Source organism: Blastomyces gilchristii (assembly GCF_000003855.2).
Source record: "Blastomyces gilchristii SLH14081 genomic scaffold supercont1.4, whole genome shotgun sequence".
In the NCBI taxonomy this organism is placed as follows: Eukaryota; Fungi; Ascomycota; class Eurotiomycetes; order Onygenales; family Ajellomycetaceae; genus Blastomyces; species Blastomyces gilchristii.
In genome coordinates this window covers 1182200-1207807 of record NW_003101679.1, presented here as the reverse complement: position 1 = coordinate 1207807, position 25608 = coordinate 1182200, and the positions used below count along the sequence as shown (strand labels likewise).

The window sequence follows — 25608 nt, the reverse complement described above, 5'->3', positions numbered from 1 at the left end:
GTAACTACTATACAAACAGCGAACCAATCAAAATTACCAATAATGTAGCTAGGTAGGGCGCGAAGAAGAATTCAAATGCGCATCAAACAGAAACCTAGGGAAGACTAGGCCCAACTTTTTAATCCGAGGCTCAGACTCTCATACTGGCGATTCAATTGAGGTCGTTGACGATGAGTTAATTGAAATCACTCCTCGCAATGACTCGACGTACCCAGACCTCCGCGCTGCCCTCTCAACTAAATCTTCTCAAACGAACTACGATAGTAAACGATAACTCCTAGCCCACCACGCCTCTACCAAACACCTTTCCCTACCTTCCATCCTTGCTTGAGACCTTCCTTCACAAATAGCAAAAACCATGCAAGCAATCCACATAACCGACTTCTCCGCCCCCCTCTCCTCCATCAGCCCACAAACGATCCCCATCCCACCACCCCCCAGCCCCAACGAAGCGCTGATAAGAATCCACTGCGCAGCCCTAAACCACGTCGATCTCCTCTACGCGCAGGGCAAGCACCAAAACAACACCTCTCTAATCCGGCCCCCTTTTACCCTCGGCCTCGAATTTTCTGGCACAATAATCGCCCTCGGCGAACCCGCGCCCACCACACCCCTTGCCCGCACGAGCAATCACGATACAGCAGACGAACACCCACTCCAAATCGGCGACAAAGTCTTCGGAGCCGGCCCGGGTGCCTTTGCAGAGCGCATTGTCGTCCCCGTCGGCTCTCTCCACCGCATCCCTCCAGGATGGGCGTTTAAAGACGCAGCTGGCCTCGCGGCTACGGCGTCAGTGGCATATGGGGCCGTTGTGATGCGTGGGGATGTGGGGGATGGGCAGTGGGTGCTAATTCATGGGGCGGCAGGAGGGGTTGGTGTTTATGCTTGCCAGATAGCTAAGGCGTGCGGGGCGAGGGTGATTGCAGGTGTGAGGAGCTTAGGGGATTCGGAGAAGGTGAGGATGCTTAGGGGCCTTGGATGTGTGGATGCGATTGTGGAGACGGGTGGGAAGGGAGATGGTGGTGAAAGTTGGACGAGCAACGTTAGGAAGATCACAGAGGGGAAGGGGGTGGATGTAGTCATTGATAATGTTGGGTTGGTTAAAGAGAGTTTGAGATGCTTGAGGCCTGTCGCTGGAAAGATTGTTCTCGTGGGGTTTGCAGGGAGAGAGGGTGTTATGGAGCAATTGTCTGTTAATCGGATTTTGTTGAGACAGGCGGTTGTGATAGGTTACGTGAGTTCTTCCTGCACAGCCTCCACTTCCTACCCCCCCCCTTTTCAATTCCGGAGATATGGGGTTTACCTCAGACAGCTGACTGGGCGCATACGATAATAGCGATACGGGGAAACCAATCGCAGAAATCCTAATGAAACCAAACTGATATGGGATGGATTGATGAACCTCATAAAGTCTAATGCCGTCAAGCCAGTGACGTTTGAAAAAAGATACCGTGGGTTGAGTGAGGTGCGCAATGCCATGTCAGACCTACAGGCGCGGAAAATATATGGAAAGGCAGTGATATATGTTGATGAAAATGAAAGCGGCCGGGCTGCGCTATAACTACGAACTTACTCCGCCTTCATCCGCTTCGTTTCACCCTTTCGCTATTGCCCATTTTGAAAGGGAGATAACCATGATTTCCCGTTTGATTCCTACAAGCATAGTGAGTGAGATACTGCTCCAGAAGAGTGGCGATGTACTGTGCATGAACTGCACGAACTACTGTATATACAGTCACCAAAAGCAAACAAATGGATTTGGGCAATCCAGAGCCAAGAATTAAATCTTACAAGGTCTTTCGCCTTTTCTCAGAAGCTTTACCACAATCAAACTCTAGGATATTTAGTATTGGAAGTCATCTAAGAGCGACATAGCGCCGTTGGAAGGAAAAAGAAGTTAACAAAGGAAACACCAGGCTCCGAAAAGGGATGGAGACATAAAAGGAGGGGAGAATCATGCGCTTGAAACCCAAAGAAGAAAGCAGCAAGAATGGCTTTGCTTCTAATTTATTCCGACATCACCGGTCCAGGTTGGGTTTTCATACCTGGATACTATGTCATTCAAACATCGCTGCACATCCTTACATGACCATCTGCAACGAGGATCCGGATCGAGCATTCCCTTTATACATCCAGTCAACTTTCTAAGGATATCCGTAGTACCACTCTCACTCTCATCTTTGAAGATCCCCGAACAATCAACCTTGGTTGCGAAGTCAGATGGAAGTTTAGGCACGAGTCTGGAGGGCCTGCGCTGGTGCTTCATCCGCGGATTGGGTGAACAGGTCAGATCACAGAGCGTCATTTGGCGCTCCATTCGGGTCTCAAACTTATATAGTAGTTCAAAGAGGATGACACCAAGCGCGAAAACGTCTAGGCTTTCGTCGATGCTGAGGGCACTGCGTATCTTATTATGGTGTATCTCATTGTCACCGTGGCCACCGCCATTGTCATTGATTCCATGGTGTGTGCTGTGACGTGTGGTAGGGTATGAGGATGTGACGATGGGCGGTCGGTAGAATTCCGTGCCAACAGGACGGACATGGGTCCCTGTGGAACTACACAGAAGCCCTTTATCTTCATCCTGGCATTGGGATATTTCTGCAACGAGGCCGAAATCACCGATGCGAGGTGCCGTGTACCAAGTCCTTTCTGTACCAGCTTTCTTGCATGTTGGACATGGGCTGTCCTGCGCACCTGCTGGAGAAAGGAAAATGTTTGCAGGCTTTAGGTCCCGATGCACTATGCCAGTGGCATGCAGATACTCCACGCCAGCCAAGACTCCCAGAATGATTTTGAGAGAAGGAACTAGATGGTAGCAATGTTGCGGGGGTTTGGGACCTGGCGCGACGGGCTTCGCAGTCAGATATTTTGCCAGGCTCAAGGGATGTAGCGACATTTGTATATGCAACATAAGGACAGGGCCAGGTTTCACTAGGTCAATTTTCCGGTTGACATGGGCCATGGAGCCACTATGCCCCATCCCGTCAGAAAAAACATCATCATTTGTTTCACTCTCCGTTGTTGTGTGGCCAGGGGTTGGGAAGTCAAAATGGCGTGGAAGAGACTGGACTTCATCGTCTACGGTGTCACCTCTGCCACTTGATTTTTGATAAAATTTCTGCTTATCGCGTCGTGCGCCGGGAGTGTCGTGTGAGAGTTCACTCTCGTCAACTTCACTTTCACGATTTGTGGAAGAGTTCTCGAATACGATTCCGTGGCTGGAGTCCTCAAACACGATGCTAAAGTTTAATTCATCGTTTCGTGGTGATGACGATACGGGGCTCAGGAGTGGCTGTTGATTATCGTCCATCTCGCGATGACCAACTGGAAAGCTCGTAGGGGAAGTCTCGATAATTGGGCCACTGGGGCATTCAGCCCAAGCACCGAAATAACGCACAACATTTGGGTGCTCTAACCGAGCGAGCGTTCTAACCTCCTTCAGGATATGATCTAGACCTCTCAAACCACGTTCCTGCACTTGCCGCAGTCGTTTCTCTCCCAGCGGTATTTTTTTCACAGCATAAACTTGGCCATCAACGTGATGTCTCACGCGGTATACAGCACCATATGACCCTCTGCCAATCATTGCTTCCTCTTCAAACTCAATCGTATAGCGGGAAGTGGGGAAATTCATAGCTTGTGGATATAGAACAGGTAAGTTGATGGGAAGCTGCGGGAACGGAGTACGAGTATGCTTTACGAGATCCGCAATATTTGGCGGCATGGACTCATTGGGAGCTTCAGCATGGGCTTTGTCAGTAATACGTCTTTGAAGACTAGGGCGGGAAGCGCCACGTGGAGTGAAGTTCCTTATGTTTTCAAGATCGAGGCCTTCTAATCGCTTTTGAAGTTGCTCTGTATCTACCATTCCTGCAGCCTGTCTAACAGCTCCCCTCGATGATGGGCGAGGGGACCGGCCGCCCAAGTCCGCATCTCCTAAGGCAGCCATACCAAGCACATCCAGGTTATCTCTATAATACTGTCTCGTACTTTCCCAATCCTCCCCATCGACTCCCCCTGCAATAACACCATGATGAGACAAGAACTGCGACTTGTAGGCATACATATGCCTTCCTAAGAATTTCGCTTCAGGAGAATCTCGAGTATATGGTCCATGGGATCCTGGTTGCCCATTGAGGATGTCAGCAGCGCGACTGTTGCAATAGAATTCTAGGAGGGCGGCAGTCATCATAGCAGCCTGTCCTTCTGCATTGAGTTCGGGGATATCCCCCTGGTCAAGGCGATTACTTGTCTCAACTTGCTCATACTGAGACGTTCCGTATTCATGAGAACGGGTTGAAGCCTCGGCAGTATCGGTGCTTGTGTCTGTGGGAGCCTTTTGGGAGTGTCCCGGCCATTCGTCGGTCTCACCAGGGTCAAACTCCGGCAGAGGTTCGGAATCGGAAGACGAGATATCTTCCGGAGAACGAAATAGGGTAGACATTATGCGTCTGTGTTTTTCCGTATTTTTTGCACTCTTCTGGACTCGACGAGGAGATCGAATATTTAAAATGAGGTTTAACGAGGGATGGCAAGGAAACTCAAGCACAATGGGCAACAATCATTTCAGAAAGGAGTGTGTAGAATGGAAAAAAAAGAAAGACTGTATCATATTACTGTAAACAAAGGTAACGTGCGAAGTATAAACAGACATTACACACAATCAGAATGACAATGACATGTTTCTAGCAGCATTCTGTAAGTGATATTGGAGAATGCAGGAACTAGTGAACAGTGAAGTGAAAAAAGAGGTCCCCTAGTGAATCTAAGCAGTTGGAAGTTTTGCGCTGGGGATTCTTGAATTACCAGGGTCAAAAGGGTTCAAAAACATGGATATTATGATATTTGAGCCTGTGAGTTTCGATCAGATTCCATTTGATATAGCTCGAAGGGCGCCGGTGGCTTGCCTCTCTGCCTGAGGGAGCTGCACAAATTAGTGGCTAGGATTCCACTATAAAAAGATAAAAGTCATCCCAGTAATAAACATGTTGGATCATGGCATATCGATACCCATTTGGTCGATATCAAATTGGAGCACAAGCACTGGAGGTTCAACTGAATGAGCCTCGCGCAAGTTGAGGCTGAAGAATCCGATAGTAGTTACCGACGTATTAACTAGTCAGCGCAAGCTCCCCTTTCCGATACACTTAACTAGCTTAGGACATTTAAGCGAGTGACAAGAGCCAATAAACGCGAAATGAATAACAGTAACTTACGAATACTGCCTAATTAGGTAACTTAACTAACCAAATAGAAATACAGTACAAAACCGCAGATAAGGTAGAAATTAAATACTATTTACAATCTACTCCATCAAACTCTGCGCCATACTCCTTCACAAACTATTGGAAAGTATTTGCTGCCCTTGAAGAATACGTATTATCTTCCATTCCACCCACCACGCGGGGCGTAGCTCCGTAGTAGCAGGGCCTTCAGATAACAGAGGCGTCATTCGTAGCTCATGGAATATTCGCCAGCTTATCAGCCAATCCAAGCATTTGCATCGGCCATCGTAACAAGGGTCTCCAACTCACGCCTAAGGAGCGATAAATTGCTTCGAACAAGTGACTCGCCCAGCCTTGCGACCACCAGCACGAATCCAACCTGGAAAGGATGACACAGTAGTGCGCAAGAATCACCAGCGCCATGGGTTTTCGGGCCTTCAGATGCACAAGGTAGGCTTCGGGGAGAAGGATCGGCCAGCGAAAAACAGTCTCCAAGCTCGAAGCGGGTCGCTCAAACGAAATCCGAAGTTCGCGGATGGCATGATTATTCGCATCCTTTTCTTCAGCACTTAGCTGGGTTACATGTGCTCCATTGCAATCGTGCAAATAATCAAGTGCATTTATGACGTCTTTAGAAATCGGCTGTGGTATACCATCCGCAGGACGCCGGATCATTGGCCCCAGCTCCCCCTTCTGTATGAGCTCCCATGATGTACTTAGCACGCTCTCCACACCGCGAAATAGAAGGAAATCTTGAAGTAGCTCAGCAACGGGCTCGCCCCCACCCGGCCTGCCGACAAAACGAGAGAAAGCAAAGGCCAGCGCCGCGATGAGACTCGAGAACGCGAATACAGCGTTGCAGTTGGACGGGGTGATGTTATTCAGCACTGGCCGAAACGCTGCAAGGGCAAGATGCTGATGCATGGTGGCTAATTCGACATATTTTCGGAGGTTCGGGTCGTTATTGCTGCTGCACTCAATGAGGTGAAGTGCTGACAGAGATAAGAGTCCATGCATTAGAAAGGGGTGAGCAAGAGCTTCCTTGGGAATGACGGTTCTCCATATTTCGATATGTTCTGGGGTGTTTGATAGCGTCGTATACGTCTCCGTGGTGTAATGGTGCATAAGCTTCAAATCATCTATATGTAAATTCGATGTGAATTGGGGATTTCTGCTGTCAAAGGTGGTGAAGATTTCCAGCTGATCAACAGTTGACGAGGAAATTGGCGCTGAGATTGCAGGGAAAGAAACAGGTAGCAGTGCTGAGGCGCCATTGACGATCGCCGGCCAACGGCCAGTTCTACCGTTCAGGCGTACCGCCCCAGGAGGTGTCGCGAATTGGCATTCAATATTGTGCTTTTTGCAGTTGCCGCATGGCGGCGGAGCCTCGTCACACTATTACATATGTAGAGTCAGATATCTTCGATGAAAGCTACATTTGAGCCTAGACCTCTGTGCTATGATATTTACTCTTTTCGTTTCCATTTCAACTAGACCACGGTGAAAACACAAATAATCCAGGGAAACTTCGTAAATCGACTTGTCTTCTTACCTTTATCTTTCTTCTCTTGCACTGAATACATCCCAGGCGGGACTTGCGATGGCTCCTTCTTGGCGGCATTGTGAATACAGAAGCTTGTTATTATTTTCCTCGCTTCTGCATGCTAGTTAGATCATACGCGTAAATGTTCGTAGTAAAGCAAGCCACGGTGAAATTGCATAAAAGCCATGAACAACATCCAGGGCATGATCAGGGTTCCCTGGATCAAATCTTTAAACCAGGAAGGCTCAGCAGCACGTGTTCGCCTGGATCCCCCGCTGAGCTCAGACTACCGGACAATAAAAAGGGACTAAACCATGCTAAGAAAAGGTCACCATAGGTAGAAAAATCCTTGTAAACAAATCAAACAACGTAAATTATGCGTAATCGAGCTGCGCAGTGAAATTGACAATATAGATTGTCAAGGCAAGACATGACATGGAGCGCCAGAAGCCGCCACCAGGTCATGGTACGTACCCAAAAGTATCCACATGCAACTATCCGCAGGTGTGATACCCAGCTGGTGGGTATGTACAGTAGTTACATGTACATGTACGTACATTACATTGTTACAGTACTTCGACACTCACAAATTCCTATGATTGGCCGCAACATTAGTGTCCGCCCCATCCTCACATGGGCTGATATATCGTAGTCGAGTTTACTGCAGTTTCACACCTTGCTTCAGAAAACACGGAAATATCTTGTTGAGCTCCTGTTACCATTCTACTACATCAATTATCTTACTCTACTCTCTCTTATAAAACCATTAGTTATCGAAAACTTCAAGCATGAGCATGCACATTTTTGTCCTGATAGTTATTTGGGTCTGTTTTGTCGCCACGCTCACTCGGGAGCAACACTTGCCTGGGCGGAAATCTAACAAACAAAGCGCAGGCTCCATATTCCTGCTGTTAATGGGACTTCAAACTTTCACCGCGACCCAGTTGCGGTTATTGCCGGGTCCTTATGTGTGTCAGAATTTGTTGCGATCCCGGCACAGGAACGTATTCCAGGATTTCTGTGGTGGCGCGTTGACGAATTCCTGAGGAATGCGTGTTCAGCTTGAGCTCGATGCGCTCGAATGGCACCATTATAACCTCTGTACGGAGTACGGAGTACAAATAACCTCAATGGTTGACCGCCCTAGTTGCCATTAGCCCCAAAGCATGTCTTGTGTTATTGGCTACCGCAATTGCGACGCAGCAGAACACATTCTCTTTGGCTACTCGGGACCTAACGAATTACTAGCTCCACGACACCTTCATGACGGAAGGGGACGAAATAATGTAAAGGAGTGCAGGATGATTCTTTTGTACATGCCTATTGAGGCATGGACCCCGGGTAGGAGGATCACAAAGTGTCGGAAATTAAGACACACTTGAAGACAGCCATGCCTTTGTCATATGGAATCGCCCTATTCAATGCGGCGGCTAATTACGGCTCGGAAAAGGAATCTACTGTTGGTTTTTTTTATAAGATGACTATCATTGAACTCGGGTGCTACCTCATGGTTATCTAACTTGAGAGGTCAGATTTTTGAAACTTTAACAGGTTTAATTTCACAAGTCCCAGCGCAAAGTTTCGATCAAGAAGTAGCCTACATCCTCGGAAAGCCATAACTACCCATGCAAGCCCTCTAAAAGTATGGTTTCCCCGGATTTCCTAGTCTCAGACACGCATGGCAAGTTGTTGTTTTACAGCAGGGAAGCACCCCCAGTCAAAACCCAGGGATCTGGGGAATGACAGTTGGTTCTCCAAACAGTTACCCGAGTATTTGGAGGTCGCGTTTTTATGTACTGTACAACGTGTGACCATCAAAACTCAACCTGAAAAGACAAATGTTTGCTTAAATTGCTGCGAACTTGAGATTATAAGTGTACCGTACCTCAGTGCGATATGTCTCATCGGTGTTTGAGGTCGGGCAGTTGTCTTCTTTTGGATTGAGAATATATACCTCGTTATTTCATATCATTTGGAGCTCGATATGCTTTTGGGCCCGAGTAGCTCTGGATTATCCTGCCAACCCCCGTTCGAAAACTTCTACGATTGCTTCGACCTCCTCTATGTTATAAACACACATCCGAGATAAATAGCTCTCATGGCTCTGAGTTTTTCACTTGATCGGCTTGTGTTACCTTACTGACATAATTTTATAGCTCCCCGACAAGGTCGGCGTTAGGTACAGCTTTGAAGTCCAGAATTCTGTAATTGTCGTTCTTGTTCACCAGATATCCATCCTTCTGACATATCTGTCCTACTCTGTTGGAGGGCTGGTTCAATTTTATAAACGCTTTGCCGTGGTTGACCAATCTCACTAACTTAATGACATCAACTCATGTGCACAATGTGACACGGGTTTGGTCTGTCTATCTCCAGTTTTGAGACCCTCTCACTTATCTCTAGTGCTCAGTGGTGCCCTGCGCTTGACCTGCAGGTTGACCTACGCCAATTTCGTATCTTGCACTTTTTGTACCCCAACCCCCAACGAGATAGACACATTATTCCTCCTGTAAAACGCAGGCCATTGAGGGTTCGACGGCTTTGCTAGCAATTATCTCATGACGCCAGTGTGAATTCATGTGTCCAGTACACGGCTCTGCTTAAGTTCGTTGCTTGGTCATCGGTCTGATCCCTCCCCCCCCCCCTTCTCTCTCCTCCTCTTCTTCCTCTTCTTCCTCTTCTTCTTCTTTCCTTTTTTTTTTTTTTTTTTTTTTTTTTTTTTTTTTTTTTGGGTGGGGTCGACCTGCTAAATAATAACTACTCAGGAGCTTTTTATCATAGGTTCTTCTTTCTTCGACGATTGGCAGTTCTACGGCACGTTCTATTGCGCGCAAATATTGTGCTAAACATCACAGCCCATTCATGGCCACCCCTCCACTCACCTCTCATGTCTTAGGTTAACACGGGATCAAACTATCTGCATTCTAGTGTGAAGTGCAATCTTCCTCACTGGGTCAAGACTCTCTGGATCAGTCTCGTATCAGGTGGTCGATCTCATTAGCATTTTCTCTCGCATCGAGTTTAATATCCTACATAATTAGCCATCACGAAATTATTTTCGTTTTTTAGATGGAGATGGTTATTTAGTCTACAACTACTGGCTTGTGAGACGTTGCAGAATTGCTCCCCTCATTTTGCCCGCCATGATCGAATTAAATTGACGTTCTGGATACCATTGGTGTCACAGGCATCCCCAAGGGGTACGCAAAGGCCTCTGTCTTGAAGAATATCTCCATTTACGGCCTTTTATCTCACGACAAGATGCTCTAAATCTTGCAAAGTTGAAGTTGGAGCTATGTCCTTGACACATTATCAAGCTAGTTTCTGTTTGATAACGCCAATTGGTATTCGATCCAGCTCAAAAAAAACGTGCTCATTTATTTGGGATTGCTATGATTAACAATAGCCCGACGCACTTCATATTTATATCCTACATCACTCCCAACTTCCCTGCCTCTTGGATCAGTCGTTCCCATTCATTGTAATGTGTTTTTATATATGATTCGAGTCTTCTATTATACATTACCTTTGTACTAACTATCAAGCCTATTCCATATTTGTCCACAGATTTGTATACGGAGAATTTCAAGTTTTTACCACCAATCATGAAGCAACATGTTCTGGCGTCTCTCTTCTGCTTTTGCAGTATTTTGATAATTGGAGCACTGGGAGGGTCTGACACAGCGAACAGAAAGAGACGGGAGTTTATTGACAGCGGAGCACGCCTTCTTCAGCTGCAAAGCAAGGCAAACCACCACCTGTATGAGGCACTTAGAGGACGACGAGATACTCGCCACGATGAAAAGGCGGGAGGGTGTAACAATGACTACGGTGACGGTAGTGGTCATCGGGATGATGACCGTGGGGAAATATGTCGCCATCAATGTACGCCAGGTAAATTAACTATTAGGAAGGAGTGGTGAGTTGACATTCTTCCCTCCGAAACTACTTACACACCAATTTAACTCACTGGCGCTTCTTATATAGGCGATTCTTGTCCAAGGCAGAAAGACGGAAATATATTGACGCTGTGTATTGCCTCCAGTCGAAACCATCATTATTTACACAGCAAGAAGCACCTGGCTCTAAAAATCTTTTTGACTCGTTCGCAGCTGTCCATATTAACAAAACCCCATTCATCCATGGAACTGTATGTTTTTGATATATATGCGTCCCTCTCATATTTTACCCAAGCGCTTATGCTGTCTAGTTCAACTTCCTCGCCTGGCACCGATACTTCGTCTGGGCATACGAGAAGGCTCTTAGAGAAGAATGTGGATATCATGGGGCTAGTCCGTAAGAATCCCTCAATCCAGCCTAACTTGTGGCCTGTTGTGAATGTATACTCATGTTTTAACCCATTCAAAAGTTATTGGGAGTGGGGATACGATGTCCATGATCCGGAAAAATCTGCAGTGTTTGACGGTTCGGCCTATAGCTTGGGGAGTAATGGTGCTCCATTAGCAGATAGGGCACCAACATACCGTCCGGCTCCTCCTCCGCCCTTGCCACAAACTGAGGGTCACGATTTTCCGGCTGGAACTGGAGGAGGATGCGTTATGTACGGTCCGTTTTCAGACTTAACCACCAATCTAGGCCCAGTTGCTATGCCCGGAGGTGACCTAAATAATCCATTGCGATACAATCCCAGATGTTTGATGCGTGATATGAACGCCTTCATAGGCCAGCACTACACTGCTTTCAACTGGTCGACGTGGACTATTGAAGAGAGTAAGGACATAGATGGGTTTCAATCTCGTCTCGCTGGGCTACCGGGCAATCAAGGCTCGAAACATGATCCGCTGAATTTCTTTGGGGTGCATGGTGGTGGACATCTCTTTTTGGGTGGGATGACTGGCCAACGTATGTATACTCAGCATAAATAGCGAATTTTGTATATACCCTCCTGTGGTGTACAGGTAGCACCTAACCATTGACTCGCACTTATGATGTCCGAGACAAACTAATGCTTTTCGTTGCGTCCAGATTCGGATTTTTATTCCAGCCCCCAAGAGCCAGCTTTCTTCCTACACCATGGCCAGATCGATCGTCTCTGGTCCATCTGGCAATGGCTAGATATTAAGGAACGACGGGATGCAATTTATGGCACACTTACGCTAGCCAATATACCTCCTACCAGAAATGGAACTTTAGACGACATCATCGACGTGGGTCCGCTTGCACCGCCAGTGTCTGTGCGAGAGGTTATGAGCACAATTGATGGACCGTTTTGTTACTTTTATGAATGATCCCAAGATCACCCTACGGTCTTCGGATTTTCGTGGTTTTTGTTATTTTCACCGACTATATATGATCTCTAATTGACATTTATTCCTTTTATTCTTCAGATTATTAGGGTTGGCCGCATCTAAGCGAGCTCACGAACTGGTTGGTTGAACACACTTGCCAGTGTGGCTGCTTGAATAAACGCCTTTCTGGCTACTGTTTGAGATGTAGAATAATTGTATAAGTTATTATTATTATTATTATTATTCTTCCATTATACTCATATGCAAGCGGAGCTTATGATGAGTCCTTGCGTGATGTTAAATACAGGTCAAGTGTTGGTTATACAGGAGGAAATACAGGTGTTGAGACCACGCCAAGATAACAAGAACATAGGAAAATACAAAGGAGTGACAATTAGATACATGCGATAATAACTTCCCAGCCCAGGAACATAGAGTGATTCATTGAAGCGATTTGTACACCTCTGTATTTATTAGGAACCTGAGGTGCTTGAGTTCCGGATTTAATGTATCCCCTGCGGGTTTCGAACCCACGCGCCTTGGTTTCCCACGCCAAGGTGCTACCGGGTGGCCGCATTAACCATTCGGCCACCGGGGCTAATTGTATAAGTACTTCTCGGCATAATTATGAATTTTTTGTCACGTTTTGAATACAATACATTAATTTTTATATCTCTGCACCCGTTATCTCAGCGGGCTCAGACCCTCTGGCTCGGTTTGAACGGGTTGCAGCATTATTATTAACTAATCCGGCATGACACTAATCTACTTTTGATACAAGTCATGAGCAATCCTCATCAGAGAGTCTGAGAAGAAACAGTTCCATCTTCAATGAAGATTTCTGAGATTTACAAGAATTTTTCAGATTCTTCAACTTTGACTTTCTATTACTATATATTCATATATCTTTGAGATTTGAAAATCACCTTAGCTTATAGCTAAAGAGAAGAAGAATAGAAATATTTCTTTAATATTTTAAAAAAATCTATATTTAAGATAGATGTATACTCTTGAAAATGATCATATTTTTTAATCTCAGAATTTCTAAGAGCTTTTTTTTATATAAGAAATTGAATTAAAATTTCTGTATTTAAAAACACACTAGTCAACTTTGAGATGATACTTCTATTCTAAGAACTTGAGATATAAATATAAAAATCAGATACATTATAAGAACATTATTATTCTAAGATTTTAAGATAATACAGAAATGATAAATCTATGAAGTTGAGTTAAAATTCTCTTTCATACTCAGAGTACTGAGTATACTTTGCAAGATATTATCACTCACATGATCTGATTTTACTATTTAAGTTAGCTTATTACTTATTTAAGATTAGCTCATGATATAATCATTAATTCAGTGTTAAAACAGCAATGAATATCTCTTAAAGAATAATATTATTATGTTATAATCTAACTACGCGAGTTACACTAAATAGGTTGAAATGGCACATAACTAGAGTATATGTAGTAATTATCAACACTTTCTCTTACTACACTGTGATCTATAAGCTGCCACCCGGAGCCTCTCTCATTCTCAAATCTTTCAAAAATGCAATAATAATTAATTACATTAATCAGACCTTGATTTCCTCATTAGAAAAGGCATCTGTATGACAATAACTGTAAAAATCAAGAAATACATGTAAAATTCATTGATTCACTGTATTATTATTATTATTCAATTATTCCTTCTTCTCAATTTTCTGAATATCAACTCTTTTGATAAAATCTTCAAATACAGGCTTTATCAGTGACTTGATAAGACTGTCAGCTATGTTCACTGTAGAATTAACATGTTTTATCATGATTTTCTCTTTTTCAATCAAATTGTGAAGAATATGATATCTAATCTTAATATGATGTAATCTTTATATTAAGAATTCTCTCTTTACTAGATCAATTGCTCTCTTATTATCAACTTATAGATGCAAGTATATTTTCACTTTTTCATCATTTATCAACTCAGTATTATATAATATATCATTCAATCAGATTATCTTACAAGCTGTCTCACTAGCTGTAATATATTCAGCTTCTGTGATTGATTTAATAATAGATGTCTGTCTCTGTGATTATCATGAGATCAGTTAGACTGATCATGTGACTGTGTCTGAGACTAGAATCAAACTTTACAGTTGTTACATTGCCTAAAAGCATTACTTCTGGTCATGATTTGTATTTATTATATTAATCTCAAATCTCATTATTTCAAATATTAAAGATCTCAGATTCACTTTTCAAATAAAAATCTAGTCTTAGATAAAGAATATGTTTGAATTCTTAGTTACATTTTCATTCTGATCTCATTATTGAAAATGGTATTAAATGAGACTATGAAATCATTTCTCACTTACATAATATCATAATATAGTGCTCATTTGTTGAAAATTCAACAGAGAGTGTTATCAAATATTATTACTTTTCTGAACACAGATTATAATTAATATCATTTTAATTAAAAAAAAAAATGTAAAATACAAAAAATAATAAAAAAATAAAAAATAAAACAACAAGAAAAAATCACAATAAAAAAAAAAAAAAAAAGAAAAGAAAAAGAAAAAAATAAAAAATAAAAATAAAAAAAAATCAAGATCACAGAGCTGCAGTACTCTTAAAATACTCACTTCTCAGAGTCTTCACAATGTTCATCACTAACTGTGTATCTCTTATAGTGAGAGTAACACAGCTGTGATGAGTTATTATCTTAATATTATCTAATAAATAATCAGTATATATCTATATAAATGTGAATAATTAGAAAACATATACTTAAAAAGTGTGATCAGAGTGAACTCTGCTGTCACTTGAATAACATTAAGAACAGAACACTGAAATCAATGATTTCTCTCATTAATTTCATAGACAAGATATGTAAAGATGATCTTGAGAAATATAAGATTCTCTGACTTCTGATAGAAATGAATCTCATGAAGAGACTCTATTTTCATTATATCAGAGACTGAGTATTATCAAAAAGTATTACTTCAATACACATGCACTTACTACAGTGATTCACTCTCTACACATGTGACTGAGAGTTGTAGCTTTCTCACACTGCACAGCTCTCTCTGAGATGCTGCTGCTGGTTTGCAATTCATGCAGTCTCTCAGTTCAGCATGTACTGTGTATATACAGCTCTGTGTGCTGGGGCTGTGTTAGTCATTATGGCCTGACATGATACTCACTTTTCACAGGTCATGTTTTGTTTGATTGAGGGGAAGAGGGAGACGCGACTGCTGTTTTATTTGAGAGAGAGTGAATAATTGAATCTGTAGAAGATAATTTGATTTCTTCTGCATTTGAAATTTGATTAGTCTATACTCTTCAATTTGAGAGTTTCTGAGAGTGTTTTAATAGTTTTCATATCAGCTTGAAATTAGTGATTGATTGAAGAAGAGAAAAGAGAGAAGAAAGAAATGAGAATAACTTATCTTTATAATATGAAAACAGAGAATTGCTGCAATTATTTGCTCTAGCAATAAAGATCTGTTTTCTGCATGTATCTCTGATACAGATTATATCAGGGACCGCTCCACCACGAACTCGCTTGATTTTTCGAATAAGAACCCGCCGATAGATCCATCGAAAAGCCCTCGATCATACAAGCATTTTGACCCCATCACCGACCGCATACCCCGTGTGGTGGTGAAGTTATCCAGCCAAATATGAACCAGACGTCGTTCGGAACTCCTGTGTGGGATTATCCCTCATTCTCCCCTATCACACCACAACCCCGGGCCAAATTGCCATACAAATTGTAAGGTGAAGAGACCTAGCTGTATGCACCAATCTTCTTGATTTTGGAAGATCCCTGATCTGTAGTTGTGGAGATATCTGAGGAGTGACCTCCGCGAAAACCCTGTCCATCTTTGATGTTCCAAAACTTCAACACCAAGTCCCACCCTTGTACCGCCCTTCCCAATCTGGCCCATCCCCGGCAGAAAAATACAAAAAGATACCTCAGCAATAATATCAAGCACATAATCAACAGACAATGAGTCAACAGCACATCAACAACTATAAAATCAGTATATCTCAAGGTCTGACTGAGCCTTTGATCCCTGCATAGTGAGATATATTAAATCTAGTTTTAATATCTCAATATTCAATAGATTCTGCAAGAGATTGAGAACAGCAATACTAGATTTCTATTGAATTTGAGAATTAACTCTATATTGATATAATCATTGACAAAGTCTTCTATTTTGAGATATAAATAACCAGTTTCTCTACATCCTGCTGACAATATTTATATTATCATATAGAAACAGACTTATATTCTCTATAATATCAAGACTCTGAAGAGAGAAAGTCTTGATAGAGAGTATACAGTAGTACATATCTTAGCAGTTTCTATCTCATTCTTCTGCAGCAGTCAATGCATAAAAAAAAAAAGATCTTAGAAATAGTTTTTTACTTCTCTTGAAAAAGTAAGGTGTTTTTCTCTGGGTTTTATACAATATTCTTACAAAGAATTAAAAACAGAGCTGTTTTCTGTTATAATTTCATATTCTTTTAAATAAGAATTACTTTTTCAGTGACTGAAGAGCTTTCATTAATACTTAATTCTTTTTTACACTCTTTATTAACTGATTTGAGTTGCACACTTGTTATGTGAGAAGAATTGAATAATTTAGAATAAAATTAAATAGTTTTAATCAATTTCTCTGCAAAAAATTGATTTATTTTTTGTCAGTTTTTCTCTCAAAAACTGTCATATTATCTGATTTATTATCAATTGATATCATACTTTTCCTCACTATATTCCAAGAAAGAGATTGTAAAGATTTTATTGATTTATCTCAAAAATCAATTTTAGTTTATTAGATTCTCTTCAAAAATCTAATCTAGTTACTGAACTAGTGTGAAAAAAATCAGGTGTTTTATACATAAAAGTCTTTTATTCTTCTTTTGAAACAGTCTGACCAACTTTTCAATTGAAAACAGACTTAGAAATATCTCAATTGAAACAGTCTGACCAACTTTTCATTGAGTGAAAACAATAAGTTCAAAAATACACTCAGTTGATGTGGAAAAAGATGCTTTCTCAAATGCTATTTCTGAGATTGAAATTCTGAAGAGAAGAAAGAAAGAAGAAATAGAGAAATAACAAGTTCTTAAAATACAGAAACTTGAAAAAGTAAGCAAGATTCTTGAAAAGCAGTGTCTGAGTGAGATAAATAAAGAAGTTCTGTTAATTCTTCATACTCAGGCTAGACAACTACAGGAGATGATCAAGTTCAAACTTGAAATCTCAAACACAGTTTAAAAAACATTGAAAATTTCTAGTATAATCACTGACTCTTCATCTTACTCTTCTTCATTCTTTTTTCCTACTTCTTCTTCTTCTTTGAATTAGAAGAAAACATATGCTCAAGTAGCTGAATCTGCTGTCTTTAAACCTGCTATCTCAAAACCTGTTCAAAATCCTGAGAAAACTGAGAAGAATACTGCTCATGTCTCTATTCATAGAAAAGTGAAAAAGAAAATGCAAAAAGAGAAAAACTTTCAAATCTTCAGAAATAGAAGACTTATTCTCAAAGTCTCAAATCAGGATATTCTGCAAAGAAACAAGCTAAACTCAAATCTCATTTTCAGAATCAGAAATAAAATTAATCAGCAGTTCTTTTCTCAGTTGATGACTGATATTGAAGTTCAAAAATCAGTTATAGCTTTAATTAAGTCATTATTCTTTGAAAACTTCATCATTCTGACTACAATGTCTGAATTCAGTGCTGAATTTCTTATTCAGAATGAGAATCTCTGAAAGTCAGCAGTAGAATCTTTGTTAAACATAATAATTCTATCTGAAAGAGATGAAAAGTGAGATAAATTCATTCTTTATAATATTTCAGTTGAAATTTTTGACTGTGAAGAAGAAATACTACTTCTCAAAAATGAATTGAAAGAATACAACTCTATTCAACTAAGAAAGAAGCCTGTATAACTAAATTCAATTGAGTTCAGATAAAGCAGGAGAAATGCCTCTGTTCTAGTATATATAAAAACACTTAAACAGTCAAAGATCTCTGAAGTAAGAGTAGCAGATTTGAAAATGAGAGTTCATGAATACAAAGACTCAAGAATGAATCTCAAAGCTCAAACACAGTGTTCAAACTGTCAAAGATATGAATACTTTATAATCTCATATTTTAGAGACTCAAAATGTGCATTCTGTGCCAGAGATCATAAAACTAGTGAGTATAAATATGAAACATGCTTAAAAAGAGATAAAATTTGTCAATATACTCTGCTTAAGTACTCTAATTGCAAAGAAAAACATGCATCTAGCTTAAAAGAATGTATGTTTACTTCTAGAACTCAAAAGAACTGGAGAAAAGATGAAGCTCAAAGTCAATCTAGAACTGAAGAGAAGAGTCAAGCCAGTAGACTTATAACTGCAAGCTTAAAAAGAAGAAACTCTCAACTATCTAAATCTTCAAACTCTAATTCTTCAGCTAAATGTAAACAGAATTTGAATTCTCAAACTTCTGTTAAGATTAGAGAATTGAGAAATGACTCTGATGATAAACTAGATATAATACAAGCAGTTGAGATTTCTACTTTTAAGAATAGTTATAATCTACTATCTGATGATAGTGATTAGATTCTACTCTACTCTCTTTTAGTATGAATATACAATAAAAACAACAAAAAAAGTTTAAAAACTCTTCAAAAATCACATTTATTCAAAATAATGTGAATAGAAACTCAAATTGCATTTATTCTTATCTTTAAATTGCATTTGAATAAAAAGTTAATTTTATACTGCTTCAGAAGCCAAATTTTGATACTGAGCAAAAATATGTCATTTCTCATTCAAGCTACTACTGCTTTTTATCTCAAAAGTCTGAGATAAAGTCAAGAGTAGTGATCTATGAAAGAAAGAGATTAAGATATCAATTTAATCTAAGATTTGATATTATATCTGACCCTGATATTCTGGTGAGTGATATTATAGATAAAGAAAATAAGTTTGATACTATACAGCTTATAAATATCTATAATGAAAAGTCATTGAAGGAAAATAATAATATCTGAACAATTGATAGAGAATTTCTGAACATAACTTTATCAAGAAACTCTATAATTACAGGAGATTTCAATACACATCATCTCTGATGAAATTCAGAATGCAAGAGAGCAGTGAGAGCTGATAATCTAGTTAAATGAATCTTTGAGCATTCAATAGATTTGATTAATAAGTCTGATTAACAAACATTCTTTAGAAAAGACATGAAACAGAAATCTATTATAGATCTAATCTTCATATCACAAAATTTAATGAAAAGAAGACTTGTAAACTGGTTTATTAATTCAAATGAGACATCAGAATCAGGTCATGAGATTATTCAATTTAAGATTGAACTGAGTGAAAAACAAATGAGTGAAAATTCTCTTCTCTCTAATCAGTTTAACTTTGAAAAAGCTGATTGAAAAGTAGTTGAAGAAAGCATAAAACTATTAAAATCTGAAAGACAGAATGAGCTATATTGAAATCCTGATCAAGATATCTCAAATGAAATGCTTAAGAATAGAGTGAAGCTTATTACATCTATTATTCTAACAAGTGTTAGAGATAATATTTCAAAGAGAAAATCTTCTGAGTATTTAAAACCTTGATGAAATGAGAATATCTCATCTAAAAGAAAAGAATTAGCTACTGCTAGAAGAGATTGAAAGAATGATGTAATATCTGATGAAGAGTTCAAAGCTGTCAGAAATGAATATTTTTCAGATATTAAAAAAGCTAAAACAGACTGCTGGAATAAATTTCTTGAAGAAGCATAAGAAAAGAAAGTTTTTAAAGCTTTTAACTATACTAAAACAAGAAGTGTAGCAAAACTTCCAACCTTAGAATATGAGTTTCAGAATGAATTATATACAGCAAACTCTTTTGAGGAAAAATGTCAAGCTTTTATAAGAACTCTCTTTCAATACTCATCAGATTCAGATTCAGAGAAAGAGAATATATCACTTCTTAACTATATTGATGAAAATGACTGGAAATGGCCTGATCTTACTCAAGATGAATTAGAGTCAGCTATTTTCTCAAGTTCAGTTAAGACTGCTGCAGGGCCTGATTCAATTAATCACTTGATTATTCAAAATACATACTTCTACTTAAAGAATGAATATTTTGAGCTCTTTTTCAATCTCTTGAAAAATGAATATCATTCTGAATGCTGAAGAGAAGCCACTGAAGTGATTCTTACAAAGCCTAATAGAAAAACTTCAATTTCTAAGTTATATAGAGTAATATCTCTATTGAACTGTCTAGAAAAGGTTTTAGAAAAGATAATAGCTACTTAACTATCTTTTATAAGCTCTGTCAGTAATTCTCTTTTATTCAGTGAATAAATGAGGGATAGAAAACAGTGTTCTGCAATTGACACTATTCTCTCAGTTGTTCATAATATTCAAATAGCAAAGCATGAAGATCTGGTCTCAACTGCAGTTTTTATTGATATAAAAGAAGTATTTAATCATGTTTCAAAGTCAAAGCTAATTCAGACATTGAAGATGTTAAAACTGTCACTTTCTCTAATAAAATGAGTTAACTGTTTTATATCTAAAAGAATTATACAACTTTTCTTTGATGAAATGAAATAAGACAAGACTGAGATAAAAATAGAAGTATTACAAGAATCTTCAATCTCACTCATTTTATTTGCAATATACACTGCATATCTATTCAAGAATAGAAATATGAGAATAGTGAGATCTCTGAGTTATATGAATGATATTGATCTAGTCTACAGCTTAAAAACTATCAAAGAGAATTTAAAAGTGATTGAAGAAGCTGCAAAGGAAATCTTTGTTAGAGCAGATATCAATCAAATTTAATTTAATATGAATAAAACTGAGTTAATTCATTTCTTTTCTAGATTCAATGAGAAAGAACTGTCTCTATCTCTTTTAAATAGAGAGATTAAACTCAGTGTAAATGTCAAATGATTAGAAGTATGATTAAACTCCAAGTTGAACTTTAAATATCATATTTAACAAAGAACTGTCAAGGCAGAAAGACTATTGAACAATATAATCAGACTATCAAATACAGAGAGAGGTCTATTCTTCCAGGCTATGAGACAGTTATATATAGCCTGTATTACATCAGTAGCTGATTATGAAGTTCAAGTTTGATGAAATAATCAAGAGAATTTCACTGAACTCTTTCAAAGTCTGTAAAACAGAGCCTTGAGAAGAATTCTGAGAGCATTCAAATCATCTTCTATTAAAGCAATGAAAATTGAAGCATCAATTCCTTCTCCTGCTATTAGATTTGAAAAGGCCTGTATGAACTATGCTCTGAGAGTTATAAAGATGAGCTCAAATCATATAATCAGAGAAAGAGTCTCATCTTCATTTTCATTAATTAACTCTGAAAATGAACTGAATTGAAATAGATTTCTTGATTGAAATGAAAATGATTCTTCAAAGAAAATATCTTCTCAACTTTACAGACTATGCTCTCTGATTAAGAATCAATTTTCTTCTTTAAATATTGAAAAAGTGAATCATGAGAAGTTATCTCTCTGAAGAGAAAAGCTTGAATCTCTTATAGACTTACAAATAAGTGAACTATTAAAAGAGAAAGAATGTGAACAGCATTTGAAGAGAATTTCTACAATCAAGATAAAAGACTCTATTCTGATTTATTCAGATGACTTAAAGAATGAGAATCTGAATAGATTAGACACAGACATTGCTTATACTGAAGATAATATCAATTTTATCTCAGATTTCTGAAATCTAGACTGTGAATCTGAAGTCTTTGATGCTGAACTATTTGTAATAGTGAAAGCTTTCAAACTCATAGAAATAAAATCTTATAAAAGAGAAAATAGTTTGAAAGAGACATGAATATTCTCTGATAGTCAAGCTGCTTTAAAAAGACTTAAAAATAGTCAGATTCATAATGATCAAATGAATCTTGAACTGATCTTAAACTCTGTTTTGAAAATTCAAAAGAGAAGAATATCAAAGCTGATAATTCATCTACACTGAGTTCCTGCTCATATGAATATTCATGGCAATGAATTGGCTGATTCAGCTGTAAAAAAGAGTGCAGAATTAAGCAGATCTATTCAAAAAGTTATGTCCTGGTCTTTTATAAAGAGAAAAATAAAAGAATCTTGTTTAGACAAGTGGAATGAAAGCTGGCAGAAACAAAAGAAGAGTATACATTATTCAAGATTTGAAATAAAACCCAAGTGAAAATCTTGTTCAATTAAATGTAAAAAGAAAATATTCTCATCTATAATACAGCTGAAACTAGAACATGGCTATTTCAAATCTTATATACAAAGATTTGATGATAGATTTCACTCAATAGAATGCTCATTCTGCAATGCAAATGAGAATTCTGAGCATATTGTAATACACTGTGTGTTATACAATAGTCTCAGAGTCAGATTGAAAGAGAAGTATGATTTAAATCAATTAAATATGAGATTCTTATTCTCAACTGAGACAGGAATTAAATATTTAATAGACTTTCTATCAGAAACTCAAGCAGCTATAAGAAAATGACTAAATTCAGAATTATCTGAATATGAAGAGGAGAAAATCAATCAGATATAGTCTGTTAAAACAGCTATATACTATCTTTTAATAATTTGTTTCATTACAGTCTTTCTTTATTTTACTTTACTTTTTCCTTTCTATTCTTTTCTATCTATCTATTTAATATGTCTATCTTTAAGACTGTGTTCTCTTTTCCTTTGTCATGATATTGTCAAATGATTTCAAAGTATCAGAACATGTTAAAACACTGCAATTTATAAACAGTTTTTATATTCTGAGCTGAAATTTTCTGATTTTGCATATCTGAAATTGATGAATGTATAATAGTTAACTTTACAGATATAGGAAAAACCCTGAGAACTAAAAGTTCTCAGGTAGATGTCATAGTCTCTGACTGCATACATCTATAATTAAAGAATAATAATAATAATAATAATGATACAGATTATATAATAACTGTATACAAAGAATATCAACAGTGCATGCATTGAATGAAGATGATATTGCTATGCAACACTGTAGCTATTTCTGTACATCACTGAAAGCTGTTAATATTTTCTTTAAGTCTCTTTATATTTGATAAGTCAGTAATATATTTCAATGCACTTTCTCTTTCATTATTATCATTATTATTATCATTATCATCACTATCATCACTATCATCATTATTATTATCATCATTATCATCATCATCATTATTATCATCATCATCATCACTATTATCATATCATTTCTAGTCATCTCTTCTGCTTTCATCTCTCTTCAACGCTCACTGAAACCAATCATGTTATTTCTCTTCAAATATTCTGCGGTCCTGCGGATCATCAAGGTGTGTGAGCGCTGTCACAGATTGAAGAGAGAGAAGAAGAAGATGTTCAAGCAAGAGAAGACAAATTATAAGACATGTTATAATGTCTTGAAGAGGCTCTGTAAGAGAGCAGAATGATAACAATTTTAAGTAACACTTCTGATAGATTTAGACTGAACTAAGTATAGAAATAATGCAGATGGCACTGTCTGTGAGAGATTGAAGAAGAAGACAGTGAAGAGTCTCATGCAGCAGCAGTGAGACCAGAAGAAGTCTCAAGAATGATTTGAGACTAAGATGAAGAGAGAGAGAGAGAAGAAGAGTGTTACTATAAATAAGCAGCAGCAGAAGAAGATTGAGAGAGTGTTGAAGTGAGAGATAAAGAAGTCAAAACTGATAAGTTTTTTATTTATTAAGAGATAACAATTTTTAATAATACTTCTGTTCTCTAATTGATTAGCAGAAGCTGACAGAGAAGAAGGAAATTGAGGCCTTGTTCAGGTCTTGAATGCACTTCATGATTCAGAATATTGAGAAGACAGCTCTGCTCTCTGAGCATGTCAATCTGCTTACTGCTGAGATGAAACCTGAGACAGCAGACCAGAAAATGCAGGATTTTGAGGCACAGGTTGACCTGGCTGAGAAGGAGCAGCAGAAACCCTTCTCTGAGAAGGCAGTGAAGAGAGATTTTGAGATGATTATCATCTCAGATGAGAAGGAGAAGAAGAAGAAGAAGAATAAGAAGTGAATTATGAAGAATAATAAGAAGAATGAGAAAGAGAAGAAAGATAATGAGTAGAAAAAGTTTTTTTCTTTTTATATTAGTTAGTTATAAGTTCATAATTATTAATAATTGAAATCAATTTTGAGTTTTTAAAAATTATTGTACAAGTTGTAATCAAGTCAGCAACAATATATATATATATATATATATATTTAACTATCATGATTCACAAATCACTATAATGTATAAGTATCAACATTTTTTCAACATTAATATTCATAATATTAATATATTTTTAATGATATCATCTGATAATATAATTTAGTAATGCTCTCTTTCACAATATTAATATATTTCAAGAAATATGACAGAGATTAATCAAGATTATTTATTTACTTTTATACATCAATGATATTCAATCTGAGTTAGTATTAAAATTATAACTAAGCTAAGAAACAAGATTATTTTCTCTTATATTAATTCTTCTTACACACATCAGTGATCAGTTATTGAAAATAAATTATCATTTTTCTCAAATTATTATCATATCTTCTGAATTCACTTCTTTCACTTCTTTTACTTCTATTGAAGATTTATAAACTCTTCAAGAAATCACTATGAATTACAAAGTCTATGTTGTTTACAATTCAACACAGAATGCTCTCTTTCAATTATAATGAATAATTACTTCATTCTTCACATCTAATTTCAGGTCATGAAATTTATGAAAAACTCAACACAAATATTGAGATGAACTATGAAATAATTATCAATAGATTGCATTATAGATTACTGAAGAGTCATCTCTCTGCTGCAATCACTGCAACTTTATTTAGAAACATTCATCATAAACTGATTATAGCTCTGAAGAAATTTTCTAACATCTGAAGTTATCAGAATGCAGACAATAAAAGAAAAATAATCAGAAAATTACTACTGAGCTGATAAGTTACTCTATCAGATAATAATTTTTGATAACATTAACTTTCTAATTTGAAGAAAATCATGCAAAAATAATCTTATATCAGTACTCTGATTTCACAACTCTTATCTGATAACTTTCATGAATAATTACTTCATATGTGTATATCTCTGAATCTTTCTCTTTGATCAATTGAAAACCCTGAATTCTGAACACTTCTTCAAATGCTTAATTCAAATCTTCATATTTTATATTGATTCTGTCTTCAGTTCAATCTCAAGATATACTACAAAGTTAATATACAACATCTAGAATCAGAGTTAAAGAATTATTGAAGAGTGTCTCTCACAGTGAATACATGAACTAGTATAAACAATCTTGCATTTATAAGAGTTATATGTTATTATATTGATGAGAACTGAACTTATTAAGAGACATTAATTGAATTTGAATCATTGATCAGTAGTCATACTGAGAATTATATAATAGAGATATTAATAACTGTGATTAAAAATGACTATTGAGATATTAGTCTCAGTCTTCTTATAATTACAACTGATAATACTGTGAATAACTACACTATAGTGAAGAGCTTGAA

At 37.8% G+C, this 25608-nt stretch overlaps 5 protein-coding genes and 1 pseudogene across 6 annotated transcripts; 3 read left to right on the top strand and 3 right to left on the bottom strand.

Annotated features, from left to right (window-relative positions):
• Positions 1 to 43: 43 nt before the first annotated feature.
• Positions 44 to 1815, top strand: BDBG_02783 (alcohol dehydrogenase). The gene is made up of 2 exons (XM_002626560.2): positions 44 to 1234; positions 1337 to 1815. Exons 1-2 carry the CDS (start codon positions 359 to 361, stop codon positions 1559 to 1561), a joined length of 1101 nt encoding a protein of 366 aa, XP_002626606.1. The 5' UTR covers positions 44 to 358; the 3' UTR covers positions 1562 to 1815.
• BDBG_02782 (PEK protein kinase) lies at positions 1790 to 5083 on the bottom strand. The gene has a single exon (XM_031720950.1). The coding sequence runs from the start codon at positions 4445 to 4447 to the stop codon at positions 2003 to 2005; it is 2445 nt and encodes an 814-aa protein (XP_031577302.1). The 5' UTR covers positions 4448 to 5083; the 3' UTR covers positions 1790 to 2002.
• A 23-nt stretch (positions 5084 to 5106) lies between these two features.
• BDBG_02781 (C6 zinc finger domain-containing protein) lies at positions 5107 to 7186 on the bottom strand. Its single transcript, XM_031720949.1, has 2 exons — positions 6781 to 7186; positions 5107 to 6623 (listed from the first exon to the last, which is right to left on the bottom strand). Exons 1-2 carry the CDS (start codon positions 6847 to 6849, stop codon positions 5463 to 5465), a joined length of 1230 nt encoding a protein of 409 aa, XP_031577301.1. The 5' UTR covers positions 6850 to 7186; the 3' UTR covers positions 5107 to 5462.
• A 3190-nt stretch (positions 7187 to 10376) lies between these two features.
• Positions 10377 to 12020, top strand: BDBG_02780 (tyrosinase; the record flags this gene model as incomplete). Its single annotated transcript, XM_002626557.1, has 5 exons — positions 10377 to 10690; positions 10759 to 10921; positions 10982 to 11067; positions 11141 to 11634; positions 11758 to 12020. 5 exons carry the CDS (start codon positions 10377 to 10379, stop codon positions 12018 to 12020), a joined length of 1320 nt encoding a protein of 439 aa, XP_002626603.1.
• A 509-nt stretch (positions 12021 to 12529) lies between these two features.
• Positions 12530 to 12618, bottom strand: BDBG_16653 (annotated as a pseudogene). Its single transcript has one exon. The product of its transcript is annotated as a tRNA-OTHER (tRNA).
• Positions 12619 to 23864: 11246 nt separating this feature from the next.
• Positions 23865 to 24112, top strand: BDBG_16652 (uncharacterized protein; the record flags this gene model as incomplete). Its single annotated transcript, XM_031724560.1, has 1 exon — positions 23865 to 24112. Exon 1 carries the CDS (start codon positions 23873 to 23875, stop codon positions 24110 to 24112), a length of 240 nt encoding a protein of 79 aa, XP_031577300.1. The 5' UTR covers positions 23865 to 23872.
• Positions 24113 to 25608: the final 1496 nt, after the last annotated feature.

What these genes read in the sequence shown, in the direction of transcription:
- BDBG_02783 (XM_002626560.2), top strand. Translation starts at nt 359, where the DNA reads ATGCAAGCAATCCACATAACCGACTTCTCCGCCCCCCTCTCCTCCATC. An exon ending in AGGCGGTTGTGATAGGTTAC is followed by an intron (nt 1,235 to 1,336) that starts GTGAGTTCTTCC and finishes ATACGATAATAG; the next exon opens with CGATACGGGGAAACCAATCG.
- BDBG_02782 (XM_031720950.1), bottom strand. Translation starts at nt 4,447, where the DNA reads ATGTCTACCCTATTTCGTTCTCCGGAAGATATCTCGTCTTCCGATTCC.
- BDBG_02781 (XM_031720949.1), bottom strand. Translation starts at nt 6,849, where the DNA reads ATGCCGCCAAGAAGGAGCCATCGCAAGTCCCGCCTGGGATGTATTCAG. An exon ending in GCAAGAGAAGAAAGATAAAG is followed by an intron (nt 6,624 to 6,780) that starts GTAAGAAGACAA and finishes CATATGTAATAG; the next exon opens with TGTGACGAGGCTCCGCCGCC.